The sequence below is a fragment of the Dasypus novemcinctus genome, chromosome 6 (genome assembly GCF_030445035.2).
Source record: "Dasypus novemcinctus isolate mDasNov1 chromosome 6, mDasNov1.1.hap2, whole genome shotgun sequence".
NCBI lineage: Eukaryota > Metazoa > Chordata > Mammalia > Cingulata > Dasypodidae > Dasypus > Dasypus novemcinctus.
The window spans coordinates 41643293-41657487 of NC_080678.1; the positions used below are offsets into that span (position 1 = coordinate 41643293).

A 14195-nucleotide genomic window follows, 5' to 3' on the forward strand; every position below is an offset into this window, starting at 1 on the left:
CGCGCCGTCAAAGGCAGAGCGGAGCAGTGTATCCTTGGGATCTCATTGAATCCTCATGTCTACCTTGTGGAATGAGCATTGTTATGCCATTTCACAAATGGGAAAACCGAGATCAGAGCAGTTAAGAAAGCTTCCCTACACCATGTGTTAGATAACTACTAGCAGGGCTGAGATTCAAGCCCAGGCCTGCCTGAGTATGTAATTTTTATTTTCTTCCATCTGTTATGTTTGGGGGGTGGTGTGTGTGCTTTCCAGTTTTTATGGGGAACACATAATATTTATGTAGTCTGAAAAAGAAGTAATAAATATTTAGGGGACCCACAGACTGGTTATACAAGCACATCTTCTGGCTATTTTGCCCCCGATGTTGGCCTGTGGTGGGAGTACCCATCACTCCTAAGGCAGCAATTTGTCCTGCTGGTCCTATGGGTCCAAGATGACTTTTCAAAACTCATAAAATAGCAGTAGCCAGCATGTAACTGAGCACTGAATACGTGCCAGACACCAGACTAAGTGCTTTGCACGAGGCCGCACATTCAATTCTCATCACAACGTGATGACTTAGCTATCGAACCCCCATTTTACAGGTCTGGAAACTGAGACTTAAGGTTCAATAACTTGCACCAAATGGATTTGCCCTCTCCTTGGACCACAGCCAAATTCCTGGCCATGTGACTCACCTCCCATAGCTGCTGTGTCTGGAGCCAGCCAAGGCCATTTGGCTCTGCCCTTTCTTACTGGACATCCACATCCCTCAGTTACCATGTGACCCACGGAGACCAAGAAGGGAGGCCATCCAAGGGCCAGAGTGAACACCCCAGTGCCAAAAGGTGTCTGGTTGGACAGCAACCCCCACCCCATTGTGCAACTGAGGAAACTGAGGCTCACGTGGCAAAAGTGTGGTGAATCCAGGACTGGGGCTCAGGCTCGCCTTCCCCCATCCCTAGGGCTGCCTCTGCTATTTTAAGTTGTGTATTATGGACCTCACTGGGTTCCTTCTCTGGATTTCTCAACTGGGCAGCCTCGGCCAGGTCACTTGTTGGGATCAAAGGTCTCAAGAGCCCGTGTGCCTCTTCGAGGCCTTCTGCCGTGCCCCCTCAGTGTTACATGCACCGCACAGCCCTGGCTGTTCTGCAAGGTCCTGGGATTGGTTCTTGCTCTGAACACTGGCTCACTGCTTCCGGTTTTGCAGGCTCCTCCCTGTTGGTGGGATCCACTCCCAGCCAGGCAGAGGTTGCTCTTGGAGATGCGCCCCCACCCTACCACTGCCCCAGGAGGCTCAGCGGGCAGCAGGACCCACAAACCTGGGATGCCACGAGGGGGCGAGGGGTGGGCAGGTGCCATCCCTGCAGTGAGGCCCTTCTCTGCCCCGGGGGTCCCCTTCACAGAGCAGGCATGGCACAAGCCTTCCTGATGGAGGAGCAGAAAGAGAAGGAGCCAGTGGGGAGGGCCAGAGGGCAGGAAGGATTGAGGAAAGAGAGAGCAGGAGACAGACAGATGGACAGAGACAGAGGCTAGGGGAGACAGACGCGGGAAGAGAGGTGGATGAGGTGAAGAAATGCTCCCTGTCCTCCAGGATCACAGTCCCATGAAGGAGATGGATGGACACTGTAATTCTCGCACAAGGCAGACAGAGATGTGCCTTCATGCTGGCGAGTGGCCGCGAGGGGCCAGGGCAGGAGGAATGAGTTCTGCTCTGGTGCAGCTTTCCCTCTTTTTTTTTTTTTAATAAGGTGTTTTTTTTAAAGACTTTTATTTATTTCTCTCCCCTTGCCCCCCACCCCGGTTGTCTGTTCTCTGTGCACCGTGCATGGGCCAGCTCCACACAGGTCAAGGAGGCCCAGGGTTTGAACCATGGACCTCCCATGTGGTAGACGGACGCCCTAACCACTAGGCCAAGTCCATTTCCCTGGTGCAGCTTTCCTGAAGAAGTAGGACTAGAACGCGTTGTTCTCGAAGGATGGTGGGGATTTAGAAGTCATGGTTGGGGAGCTGGAGAGAACATTTCAACAGCCAGACTGTCTGTGTTCAGTATGTCTAAGGAATGGGAATGGTCTAAGGGGAGAGGAGCCTGGAAAGGGAAGAAGCCAGGCTGGAGAGGGGGGGCAGAAGAGGGGGAGCTACAGGTGGGCAGTGGGGGAAGCCCAAGGTGCAGGGCTGAAGCCACGGGCATGGAGGCACAGCAGTGCTGGTGATTGTCTTGAGAAGACATTTTTTTCTGATTGTAAGAATAATGCATTTTGATTTTATTAAGATTAGAAAATATAACAAATCATAAAAAAGCAAGTAAAATCACCCACAGTCTCCCACTATATTCAGAATATTAAGTAACAAGGTAAACATTTCCCCCTTCTCCCTCTCCCAATACCATTTGATTTCATTTGGTAAATATTTACTGAGCACCTACTACGGCCAAACACAAAATAGACAATGATTCTTGCCATTGGTGATTGTACATTCCAGTGGGAGGAGAAACATAGAATTCGTCATAAACACCATAAGCAGGAAATTATACAAGAAGGTGTTAAGTATAATGGAAAAAACAGGGTAGAGGGATTAGGAATGTGGAGGGGAAGGGGCAGATACCAATTTCAAATACGACAGTCCAGCTTGGCCTGTCCACAAGTTCGTGCTTTTTATACATGTAATATGCATAGGAACACATTTATAGACTTAACGCTAGGTGGGAATTTTTTCAACAAAAATTATTATAACCTTGCTATTGTTCTGAAACTTGCTTTCATCTCTAACAAACATTCCCTGGTCATCATACCTCCTCTTTTTGTGGTGCACAGTATTTCACTGTGTGGCAGCATTCTATGATTTCTTTCACAAGTTCCCTATTGATGGACAGTTAGAGTGTTTCTAATTCTAAAGCAGCCTGGTGTGTGGTGTTGGGGTGGGGAGGGGGGTGTCGGGATCACAAATCCTAGAAAGGCATGCCCTGAGGTTCAGGCTTCCTGAGCAGTCGAGGTGGGGGCGCTGCCCTGGGAGGGCGGAGGTCTCTGAGGGGGCAGGGGCTGCAGGAAGTCCTCCTTCCAGCAGGCACAACGCTCCTTGCCTTGAGCCACCCTCCTTCGCTGTGGCTCCCTCCCTCTTGGAGTTGCTCTCAGCCTCCTCCTGACTTTGCAGAGAGCTGTGGGGCACCTGTGTGTGCACATGGCACGTACGTGAGTGTGCACACGCGCGTGCCTCCCAGCAGACAACCTCCGCAGCCCTGCCTGTCCCCACGGGCAGCGCGGCCAGCTCATCCGTGCACCTGGCTGGAGAGAGCCTCTCTAAGCCTACAGGCCTCAGTCTCCGCCAGCCTCTTGCAGCCACAGAGACTTCAGCCTTCTAGACCCTCCGGGCATGCCCCACCTCCAGCCATCCTGACCTTCCGGGGGCACAGCATCTGGCTGCAGGCAGAAGACGAGAAAAACTCCCTGGGGTTTCCCAGAGGCCCCTCGCTGCTGTGCAGGGCTCCTCCTTCCTGTAGACCGCCCCTCTGGGAGAGTCAGCCCCCACCCCAACCCACCCTTGATGGGTGGGGGAGGCCCAGCAGACTCTGCACGCACCCTGCCCAACCTGGTGCGGGCTGTCCACCAGGATCAGAAACTAGTGTTTCTCCTTGTAGCCCTTGTTGAGGGGCTCCTGGCACCCGGGTGGCAATGAGCCCACCTCCCAGACCCCTCACCCCCAACCCTGCAGATCCCATTTCCTGGCACACCAAGCTGAGGGGCTTACTACCGAACCCACAAATGAAAAGAGGCCCCAGGAATCGAAGAGCCCCTGCCGGCCCCCACCAGGGGCCCCGCCTCAGCCAGCCCGCCCCAGGCCTTGCCTGTGCTGGTGCCCTCCCGCCCCCCCCCCCCCACCGCCTTCCTTTCCACTAATTGCAAGTGACTCACAGCTGCCTCCAAGCCGGCTGGTGCTCATTTAGGGAGGGAAAATTCAGTGGCCCATGTAAAAATTGCTTTATTAAAGTGCAAAAATATTCCGCCAACTGTATTCCCACCATCTGTTTTGCTTGTAATTCTTCCGAAAAGCACAATTCTCTGTGCCTCCTTGGCCCTTGTCCTTTAAGAAGCTTCCTGAGGTGCCTTGCTGCTCTTGACCTCAGCCTCCTCGGGTTAATATCGGGGAAGGGAACGGGGCTCCTCTCCCCGCCCTCCCCACACACGGTGGAAGGTGGGGGGCCTGGGTTGTGTGGGTGAGTGGAGATCTAAGATGTCCCACGGGCAGCCTGGGGGCAGGGGGAGCACTTCACCTCTCCAGCCTCAGTGTCTACACCTGGAAAATGGGGGTAAAACGTCCACCTCATAGGGTTGTTGCAAGAATTAGAGTCGACCTCACATGCGAAGGCTCCGAGGTGCCTCGCCAGGCTCCTCTGCCCCGCCGTTCTTCTACCCTGCTTCTACCGCTTGGACTGCTCCTGGACCTTTGCACACACCGTACACCTCGCACACCTCTGCCAGCACCCTCTGTCAGGAGTGCTCCTTCTTTCCCTTCTCGGCCCCGCAAACTCTTATTCCTCCTGCGACACTCAAATGCAATGTCTTTTTAAAAAACCCTTCCTCCCTCACCGCATCGTACCAATGATATTGCTGCTGTTTTCCGGTTTATTACAATCTAAGCACTTGTGCACTTGTGCTCACCGCCCCCGTGGGACGCAGCTCCGCGGGGAAGGGGTCGGGACTGTCTTTCGCTGCTGAGCCGCAGACCCCAGCAGGCAGCACAGAGGCCTCGCAGGTGCGGACTTTGGGGGCAGATGGCCCTGGCTGGGTAACTGGGCAGTTCACCTCCCCGCTCTCAGCTTTCACGTCTCTACCGTGGAAGTGATAATGGTGCCTTCCTCGCAGAAATGTGAGGGTTAAATGCACTAGCACCTGAAGGCACTTGCTACGGTTTGGGGCACATATGAGGGTTCACTCTTATTAATCTCAACAAGTGAAAGCCCTTTGGGAGCTAAAAGACTCCTCCCATGTCATCGAAGAGATGAGGGTGGCAGGGATGCCGACGGCGCCTCATCAGTGGGTGCGGGGCTCACGGCACAGTGCAGAGGGGATGCCCTGCGCGGACTGTTCGACCGCTGGGCCGGCATCCTGCTGTCACAGATGAGCAAACTGAGGCCCAGGGAAGGTGCCTGGATCAGCAAGGTGTGCAGTCGGTGGCTTAGTCACCTAGAAACCCTGGCCCCTGCCTGCATTTGGAGGAAGGGAGGAAGCGGTTTTGGAATTTCAATCTACATGCCTCAAGTGCACGATGTAAATTGTGATCGTCTATGAATATTCGGTGACTCTTGAGCTATTTGTGGCACTTTAGTCAGGCTGGAAAATGTATTCATGAAACTGTTCTGTTGGCTTAGGTGAGAAACATTTGTTTTCCTTTGTCTCTTTTTTTAGTGGAAATTGTTTACATTTGCATGCACGATTTAATTTGGGCACTGTACACTTTTAGAATGTCAAATCTCTTGAACCTCACCGTACTACTCAAAAAGAAAAAAAAATTGCAATGTTGACATCTTATTTCTACCCTCTTTCCCCAAAAGGAATTATTGTCGCTTGAGAGGGTAGGGCAACAAGGACTTATGAGCACTGTTTCTTGGCTTAATAAAGCAAAACCCAGGCCAGGAAGGCTGGTCCTGCGAGGAAGAAGCTGTCCTGAGTCTGTCCGGGAGCCCGCGTGACCCACAGCACCAGGGCTGCCCGTCCGACCCTTGCACAGCGTAGCAGCTGGTCCCTGCCCTCACTGACTCACAGCAGAGCAACAGCAAGGCTGGGACGTTCTGATCAGACTTCTCTGGAAGCCAAGGGAGCAAAGCCCCAAAGCAGACATGATCACGGAGAAGTCTACATGGCATCTCCTCCAGGTCTGCCTGAGGTTTCCAAGCCTTTTCCAAACTATGGGAATCCCTTTTTAGACTTCAGAACATTTCATGGACTGCCCACCTCCCAAAGCAGTATCGATCATTGTTACATCCATTGGGTGATAATAATGACCAAAAGCTAATATAAATTCAACAGCACATTAGAGTTGAATTTGTGTCCTAACAGCATCTATATACATTAGGGGAAATTAATACAGACATGCAGGTGAGAGTTAATTTATTCAGCCCACAAATGATGCTTGGGGGCATATGGGGATTTGTGGCCCTTCTGCAGGACCTGTGTCCCCCCGAGCACTGGGCCCCGGTCAGGCCACCCCAGGTGGGTGCCTCCTCCCACCTGCCCCGAGACGGAGGTTCCAAGCTGAGCACTGGCCTCCTTCCCAGATGACTGACTGGGAGAATGGCCTCACCAGCAAGCGAGGCCAGCACCCTCCCCCTATCCACCCCAATCCATCACCATTAGCCCAGCCTTGCCACAGTAATGGGCCTGTTTCCCTATGTGGGAGCTGGGGCCGGCTTTGGCAAGGCCTGGCGAGCCTTTACAACCTGCTTTCTGTCAGTGGCGTAACATGTTGCTCTATGGGCAAATGGATTCGCTGAGAACATTCTCTGAGCTGCCCCAGTATCCACTGTAAACACCTGAGCTTTGTAGAAGGGTCTTGCTCTTATACCTGCTACCTTCCAATTCATGATCATCCCATCTTTTTCAAGTTTTTATTTAGAGCTCAGCTCCAATACCTGCTCCTGAGAGAGGCTGTGCCCACCACCCTCACTAGAAAAGACCTTCACCCCATTGCCTTATTTTTGTTTTCTTCATAGGCCTTGACAATATCTGACACTACTTATTTGTTCATTTGCCTGCTTCCCTACCCCCATTCCACTAGCGTGGAAACCCCATGAAAACAGGGAATTTCCAGTGACAAAAGAGAGCCTGGCCCGCAGAGGCTCAATAAATATAAACCTAAGTGGCATGCCTAGGATTACACAGCAAGGCAGCCACAGAGCGAGAATGTGTCCCCAATCTCCTGTCCCACTCCCTGCCCCCACCGTGTTCTTTCCAACATACCAGGTAAATGACAGCCTCAAGATTTGAACCCAGGAATCCAAAATCAACCTGCTGGCCACCAGGCCTACCAGATCTTCCTGGCTCTCCAAAATACCATCTCATACTGATTGGCCTGTCCATTACAATGTAAGTTCTAAAGCTGCGCCGTCCACTATGGTAGCCACTAGCCACCTGTGACTATCTAAATGTAAATTAATTAAAATTTTATGAAATTTAAAGTTCAGTTCCTCGTGGTCCTAGCACATTTCAAGTGGTCAACAGCCACAGTGTCTAGTGGCTACCATGTGGGACTGGTCAGATACAGAACACTTTTATTACTGCAGAAAGTTCTATTGGACAGCACTGCTCGAAAGGCAGGGAATTTGTCTACCTTGTTCATCATATCCCTAGCACTTAGAACAGAGCTAAGTTATTAAGTGAATAATGATGATACTCTGAGAGCCACCTGCTCTCCTCTGCTGCTCACCCTTTCTCCTTCCCTCCCACAGGGAAGGATGAGGCCAGCAGCGTGGAGGTGACGTGGCCCGATGGCAAGATGGCGAGCCGGAGCGTGGCCAGTGGGGAGATGAACTCAGTGCTGGAGATTCTCTACCCCCGGGAGGACAGACTTCAGGACCCAGCCCCACTGGAGGTGGGCAAAGGCATCTGGGCCTCATATCCAGAAAAGCAGTCACCACCCACAGGCCCAGGACTCGGCAGACTTAGCTTCTAGAATGATGGAAACCTTAGCAGAGGGCAAACTTCATAATGATCTCTCAATAGAGTTGGCAAAACACTATGACACCCACATCTTTTCCGCACCTCTCAGAAATCCCAGGTATTGGCAGGGCAAGTATTTCCATGCTTTTATAAAGGGGGATACTGAGGCCCACCAAGGTCACACAGCCAGAGTTCAAAATTGACGCCAAGTCTCCACTGCCCTCCTGGTTCCTTCCAAGTCTCCACTCAGGCCTCCTGGAGCCACTAAGGATGGGGCTCAGGCCCATGTCAGGGCCTCTGGGATCAGCAGCTTGGGACCAATACCTGGAGTGTCCTTCTAACTCTGACGGGGATCCCTTTGTTGCAAATAACGGGAACCCATTCAAACTCACACAAAGAAGGGACTAAAGAGAAGACTGATGACTAGCTCACAAAACCCAAGGGAAGGCTCGGGATGAGTAGCCATTGGGGCAGCTCAACAGCTTCGGCCCCAGGAACCCAGGGACCTCTGCTCTAATGCTTTGTCATTAATGCAGTGGTTTGGGACCTAGGGTTACCCCGCCCCAATAATCCCCGTCCATCCCCCTCATTCACCAGTATGAATGGTTGATATTTTCTGTCTCGTGTGAAGGGTTATTCTTCTCGTCCCCCTGCCCCACTTCCAGGCTGCTGTCTCGGTACCCCACATAGACTTATAGAGCCCGCACAGCCCAGGGCAGCCAGGAGCCCAGCTCTTCCCCTTGGCATCAGTCAGTTCAAACTCTGGCCAAAGGCCTTGGATTCTCTGCCCCTGCTGGGATGTCCACCCTTGTCCAATCAGCCTTGGCTAGAAAGGTGGGTCACAAGTGTGGCTTGCAAGGAGCCCACCCTGGTACTGGGAAGGTTCTCTGAGAAAGGTGTATGGGCAGTGAGGAGACAACTCAAAAGGCATCTCCCCACTCTCATTACATCTTGCCCTGACCCAGCTTCAGTCACAGGGCAACGCTATAGGAGGGACAGGCCCCGTTCGTCACTCCGGCTCTGTCACCTGGGTCCCACGTACCGGGGAATGAGGGGGATTCTGAACTGGACCTGCTCTCGGCCTTCCCTCCAGGCTCCTGGTCTCAGTGGAAGGGGCTGTGAAAGGGAGAGCTCCCCTGGGCCCAGAGCGCAGAGCACCTCTCCTTCCAGGGTCATGGTGACAAGCGAAGAACACCTCTCATTCTGGGGTCAGGGTGACAGCTGCGCTATGGCTGTGACTAGGAGGGAACCCAAGGTGGAACCTTCTCCACTCACAAGTATCTCTGATTCTGCCCACCCTGCAGTGTGGCCAAGGATTCTCCCAGCAGGACAACGGCCATTGCACGGGTGAGTTGCCTGCAGGCACTGGGGAGATGGGGCCCAAGGCCAGCAACCTCCCTGAGGAATGTCAGCCTGAGCCCCCCAAGGCCCAGGCTGCAGGCAAGGTGGCGGGAAGGCAGGGAGGGGAGCATGTTGTGTGTCCCTGGGGCTCCAGGTGCCAAGACAACCCGTGACTCACCAAGGTGGGTGTGATGTTAGAGACCAGCAGGCTGAATCACCGCAGCTCGGGGAATTAGCCGTGCTTCCTCGCCGTGAATACAGAGTGGGGAGGAGACGCAGCAGCACCTGGACGGTGCGCTCAGGGGGCCTGGTGACGGGGGGCTGTGCTGGTGGGTGAGCGCGTGTCTTCCACGGAGTGCTGGTGGCTTCAGCTGGGCAGGCCACTGGAGCAGCAGGCACAGGAGATTGGCAGACAAGGTTGGCCATTTCCAGGGGCATTTGGGCGAAACAGGGTGTGGGGTGTAGTCACAGTACAGAGAGGGGATTGCAGGCGTATGCGGGGAACAGAGCGGGCCTTGGGGGCCTAGCTGCAGCACCACCAGGAGGGCAGCTGTATAAGGTCCAGTGACCGCCTGTAAGTCCTTCAAAGGCCTGGGAGGGGAAAGGAGCAGCTTGTAGAGGCTCAGTCACCAGGAGACCTTCCACTCACTGTTTCCATCCCATTGACTGACAGTGAAGGGGCAGGCCAAGGAGGTCTTCCTGCTTCTAGACCCTTGAGCAGCGCTCTTCCCAAGTCCACGCCTGCGGACACTCATTACCCACTAAGCTATGCCAGGCCCTGGGTTCACTGCTGGCAATCCAGGAGTGAACAAGACAGACCTCGGCCAGCAAAGAGCCCATGGGAGAGGCGCACGAGTGAAGAGACAATGACCACACAGTGTGACCAGGCCCGGGGTGGAGGGGAGGGATGGGGCCTGTGGGAGCCCAAAGGCGGGGTCCTAAGCCAAACTAGGGCAGGTCAGAAAAGGCACCCCAGAGAAAACAAGGCCTTAGCTGAGACCTGAGGGACAAGGAGGAGCTTGACAAGCAACGAGGAGAGAACATGTTCTGGTGGAGGACACAGCATGGGCAAAGGGCCAGAGGCAAGGAAGGAGAGGCGTGTTGGTGCCAGCAGTGGCTTAGGGAGGGAATCCGCCCCCTGCACTCTCCACTTCCCCACACTAGCCACTCCAAACAGGCAGCGCAGAGACCTAGAAACTCCAGGGGCTGCTCTAAGCACTGGAAAGACCCTCTGAGCCCAGAGGTCCAACCCCCCCTTCTTCCTTGCCATCCCACAAACACTTGTTGTGTGCCTCTAACACACCAAGCATGGTGCTGCAGGCTGTATTAGTCAGCCAAAGGGGTGCTGATGCAGAATACCAGAAATTGGTTGGTTTTTATAAAGGGTATTTATTTGGGGTAGGAGCTTACAGATACCAGGCCATAAAGCATAAGTTACTTCCCTCACCAAAGTCTATTTCCACATATTGGAACAAGATGACTGCCGACATCTGCAAGGGTTCAGGCTTCCTGGGTTCCTCTCTTGCCAGGGCTTGCTTCTTTCCAGGCTGTGTTCCTCTCTTCCTGGGGCTCCAGCTTAAGGCTTCAGCATCAAACTCCAACATCAAAACTCCAACATCAAAAACCCCAACATCAAAAACCCCCAAACACTGTCGTTTGCCATGCCTTTTATCTGTGAGTCCCCACCCACCAAGGGGTGGGGACTCAATGCCCTACTGATGTGGCCCAATCAAAGCCCTAATCATAACTCAATCATGCCCAGGTACAGATCAGATTACAAACATGATCCAATATCTATTTTTGGAACTCATAACCATATCAAACTGCTACCCAGGCCAAGCACCTGCCCTCTAGGGGTGTTCACTTTAGTTCCTTCTTGTCTACACCAGGTAGCTGTACAAGATGCTTTAAGAACATCTTAGGCAAGGTGCTCTCTGGAGACTGCTCTAGACCTGAAGGATGAGAAGGATCCTGCTCCACAGAGAGTCAAGGAAAGGATAGGAGCAAAGACCACGGTGCAGGAGAAAGGCTGGGCGTGTTCAAGGAACAGGCAAGGGGCCAGTGTGCCTGGGGGTGATGTAGAAGGAGCAGGGACCAAATCAAGGAGCCATCTTGAAGCTGCAGTAAGGAGTCTGGATTTCATTCTCAGGACCCTTAGAAGATGTTAAGCAGGAGAGTGATGTGATGTGATTCACATTTTTTCATCCCTCTGGCTGCTGAAGTGCAGAATGAAGTGGAGGGAAGAATGGAAGCCAGGAGGCCAGGTGGGAGGTAGAAATCCAGGCAAGAGCCCATGGTGGCTTAGACTAGGGGGGTGGCAGAGGACTGAAAACAGGATGGACAGATGAGAGGTATACTGTGGGGGTGGAATTGATGGGATCTCTCGTTAAATTGCCTACAGTTCAAGGAAAGAGGAGTCAGGGATCACTCAGATTTCTGGCTGAGCAGCTAAGTGGATCATGGTGCTGTTCATTGAGTTAAGGAAGACAGGGGCAAGGCAGCAGAGGTTTGAAGTCTGGGGAGAAATCTGAAGTTCCAATTGGGACATTTTAAGTTTGAGGTTTATATAGACATCCAAGTGAAACTGTCAAGTAGGTCACTGGGTTCATGAGTCTGAGCCCAGGGGAGAAGATGGGGCTAGAGATATGAAGTTTGGAGCCATTCATGTTTGGAGAGTCATCCACAGAAAGCTGGTAGATAGAGGAGAAGACCCAGGTCCTGAGTGCCCCAACCTATGGAGCTCAGTACAGGAGGTGCAGCCAAAGGGCCTGAAGTGAGGAAACTGAGGTCTCGAGAGGAGAAGGGACATCCCCAAGGTCACAGACCTCCCAGCCTGGCAGAACCACCAGTGAGTGACTCCCTCACCTTTCAGACACCAACGAATGCATCCAGTTCCCATTCGTGTGTCCTCGGGATAAACCCGTGTGTGTCAACACCTACGGAAGCTACAGGTGCCGGACCAACAAGAGGTGCAGTCGGGGCTACGAGCCCAACGAGGATGGCACAGCCTGTGTGGGTGAGTGGGGCTCGGGCAGCAGTCCAGGAGCAAAGGGAGTTGCTTCCATTCATTGGGGAGCTCTGGGGAGGCCCCAGATCAGGTCCCCAGCCCCTGCCTTCTCTAGGCTGGATGGAGTCTCCTTAGACCCATGTTGGGTCTCCAGGGACGACCAAGGCCCTAAAGGGCCCTGTGCTGTGTCCTGGCCTGAGGCTCTCCTCTCCTTTCTCCCCTTCTCACACTTCCTGAGACAAATGCCCCTACCTGAAGGTCCATCCATATTTTCCTACCTGGGTTAGAAACTAGCTCCTGCTCCTGATCTTTATTTGAATTTCTGAACTGGTATTTGTCTTCTTCCTCCCAAACTCCTTCCTGCACCCCCACCCCACTCCCCTTTCTCTTTCTCCCATTTTCTATCTCCCTCCCCATCCTTTTCACAGCTCAAGTTGCCTTTTTAGGTGGGTATCCCTCTGCTGCCTTTAGAATCCCTGAACCTCTCTCTCAGGCCTCATATCTTTCTCTAGGCCTTGGACTTTGCCTTCAGTTATATGCACTTTAAATCCCATCAATAAAGGAAAAAAAAAAAACTAAACTAAACTAATAACCTTTGTGGACACTAAGTCTCTCTCCCGCTGCCCGTCTCTCTCTTGACGCCCAGTAGACTGGGCTACGTGCTGCCTCCAGATGGACAGCAGGTGGCCATCTTCGGAAAGGGGAGTTTGGGAGATATGATAGGTGCGTGGACTTAGTTGTTTGTGAAGCTTTTCTGTGCATGTTTTCTGAGAAAACAGAAAAGGAAAGTCTCCCCTATACCCTATCCAGCCTCCCTTACCCCTTCCAAAGAATCAATACAGTCCTTTTCTTTTCTGTATCCTGGTAAGATTCTTATTTCACCCTTGACAAAGATGGCTCCCAGGTGGTTGCTGCTCAGTTGATTTAACAGTGTATCATGTGCCTGCTGTTTTGGCCTGAGCTGTTTCTGCTTTGCGTGCCCTGACTTCCTGTGGTGGAAAAAGACTTGTTGGAGTTGGTGGTGATGACGGGAAGGGAAAAGGGCAGCCCTTTGGGACTCTTGATAAAAATGTTAAAGTTTGAACATGCTAAGCCTTTCAGCCTCTTTCCTGGAGAAACTATGTGGATAAACTCTCTGTTGGGTATTAGTGTCTAGTAGAAAAACAAAACAAAACAAAAACACTTCTGGGGCAAGTAGATGCTGGTTAGAATGTTCTGTTAGTATTGGTCCTTCCAGCATATGCAGCATATGGCTCTTGGGAAGCAAATCATGCTAAGAGAAAAATATCTGCCACTGGGCGTTGGCAGGGGCTCAGGTCAGGTATGTGCAGCAATGTTCATATTTGAGGGGCTGGGGTTCAGACCAGGAAAGGGATGGGGGATGAACAAGGGGCAGATATGGAGGGAGTAATCTAAGACTTTTTCTGGGGAATTGCTTCTCCATTCTGGGCCTTAGTTTCCCTAATCTAAATGACAAGAGAGTTGGGCTGGTGTATCCCTAAAGACATTTTCTAAGAACCCACAGGGTGTGCCTGGAGAAGGCACCGCTGGCCTCAGGTTATGCTGATTTCTAGAAAGAACTCTCCTCTGCAGCGTGCTTAGAAACCTGGAAGCTCCCATAGCTAGCACGCCCTTTGGGAATGATGTAATGCCATAGAATACTTTCTCGACCAGCTCAGAAGTAAAGGTTCTTTATAAATCACAGATCTATTCTTCATAGGGAAAAAATGTTGCCCCGAGATATAATAAAATCATACTTAAGAATGCAGCAAACCTTTTAAAAACATTTTTAACAAAAAAACCTACCATTTTCTGATGTAATAATAATACTCCAAATAAATCACAAAATATGAATTCCTCATAGCTAGTGCTGTTTTTACACTCGGAACAGGAGCATAAATGAAAAGTTCTAAAATAAAAACAGCTACAATTGCACCAAAAAGCATATGCCAACTTAAAAATCACTCCACTTCAGGGAAGTCCACTCCTATGTATTGACACAAAATTAAAGATGTGAAAGGGCCCCAGAGATGAGGCTCAGAGACATGAAGTGATTGGCCCAAGGTCCCAGAGCCAGCTGGTCCTGGAAACAGGCCTGAACCCCTTTCCCACCACGTTGTCTTGTCTCTTCTCAGTTGGAAAACAGACAGCTCTGTCACTGTTCAGGCATTATCCCCTTGTCATTCTGGAAGCTGCTGCCATTTTAGAAATGA

The 14195-nt window shown here is 52.0% G+C and overlaps 1 protein-coding gene across 1 annotated transcript in view; it reads left to right on the plus strand.

The window, feature by feature from the left end:
- CRTAC1 (cartilage acidic protein 1) overlaps positions 1-12574 on the plus strand; it is a 141552-nt gene extending 128978 nt beyond the window's left edge. Inside the window, exons 12-15 of the mRNA XM_058298644.1 lie at positions 7424-7566; positions 8939-8981; positions 11848-11991; positions 12411-12574. Coding sequence (XP_058154627.1) covers positions 7424-7566; positions 8939-8981; positions 11848-11991; positions 12411-12529 — 449 coding nt within the window. The 3' untranslated portion in view covers positions 12530-12574. The remainder of the gene's footprint in view (positions 1-7423; positions 7567-8938; positions 8982-11847; positions 11992-12410) is intronic.
- The last annotated feature ends 1621 nt before the right edge of the window (positions 12575-14195 follow it).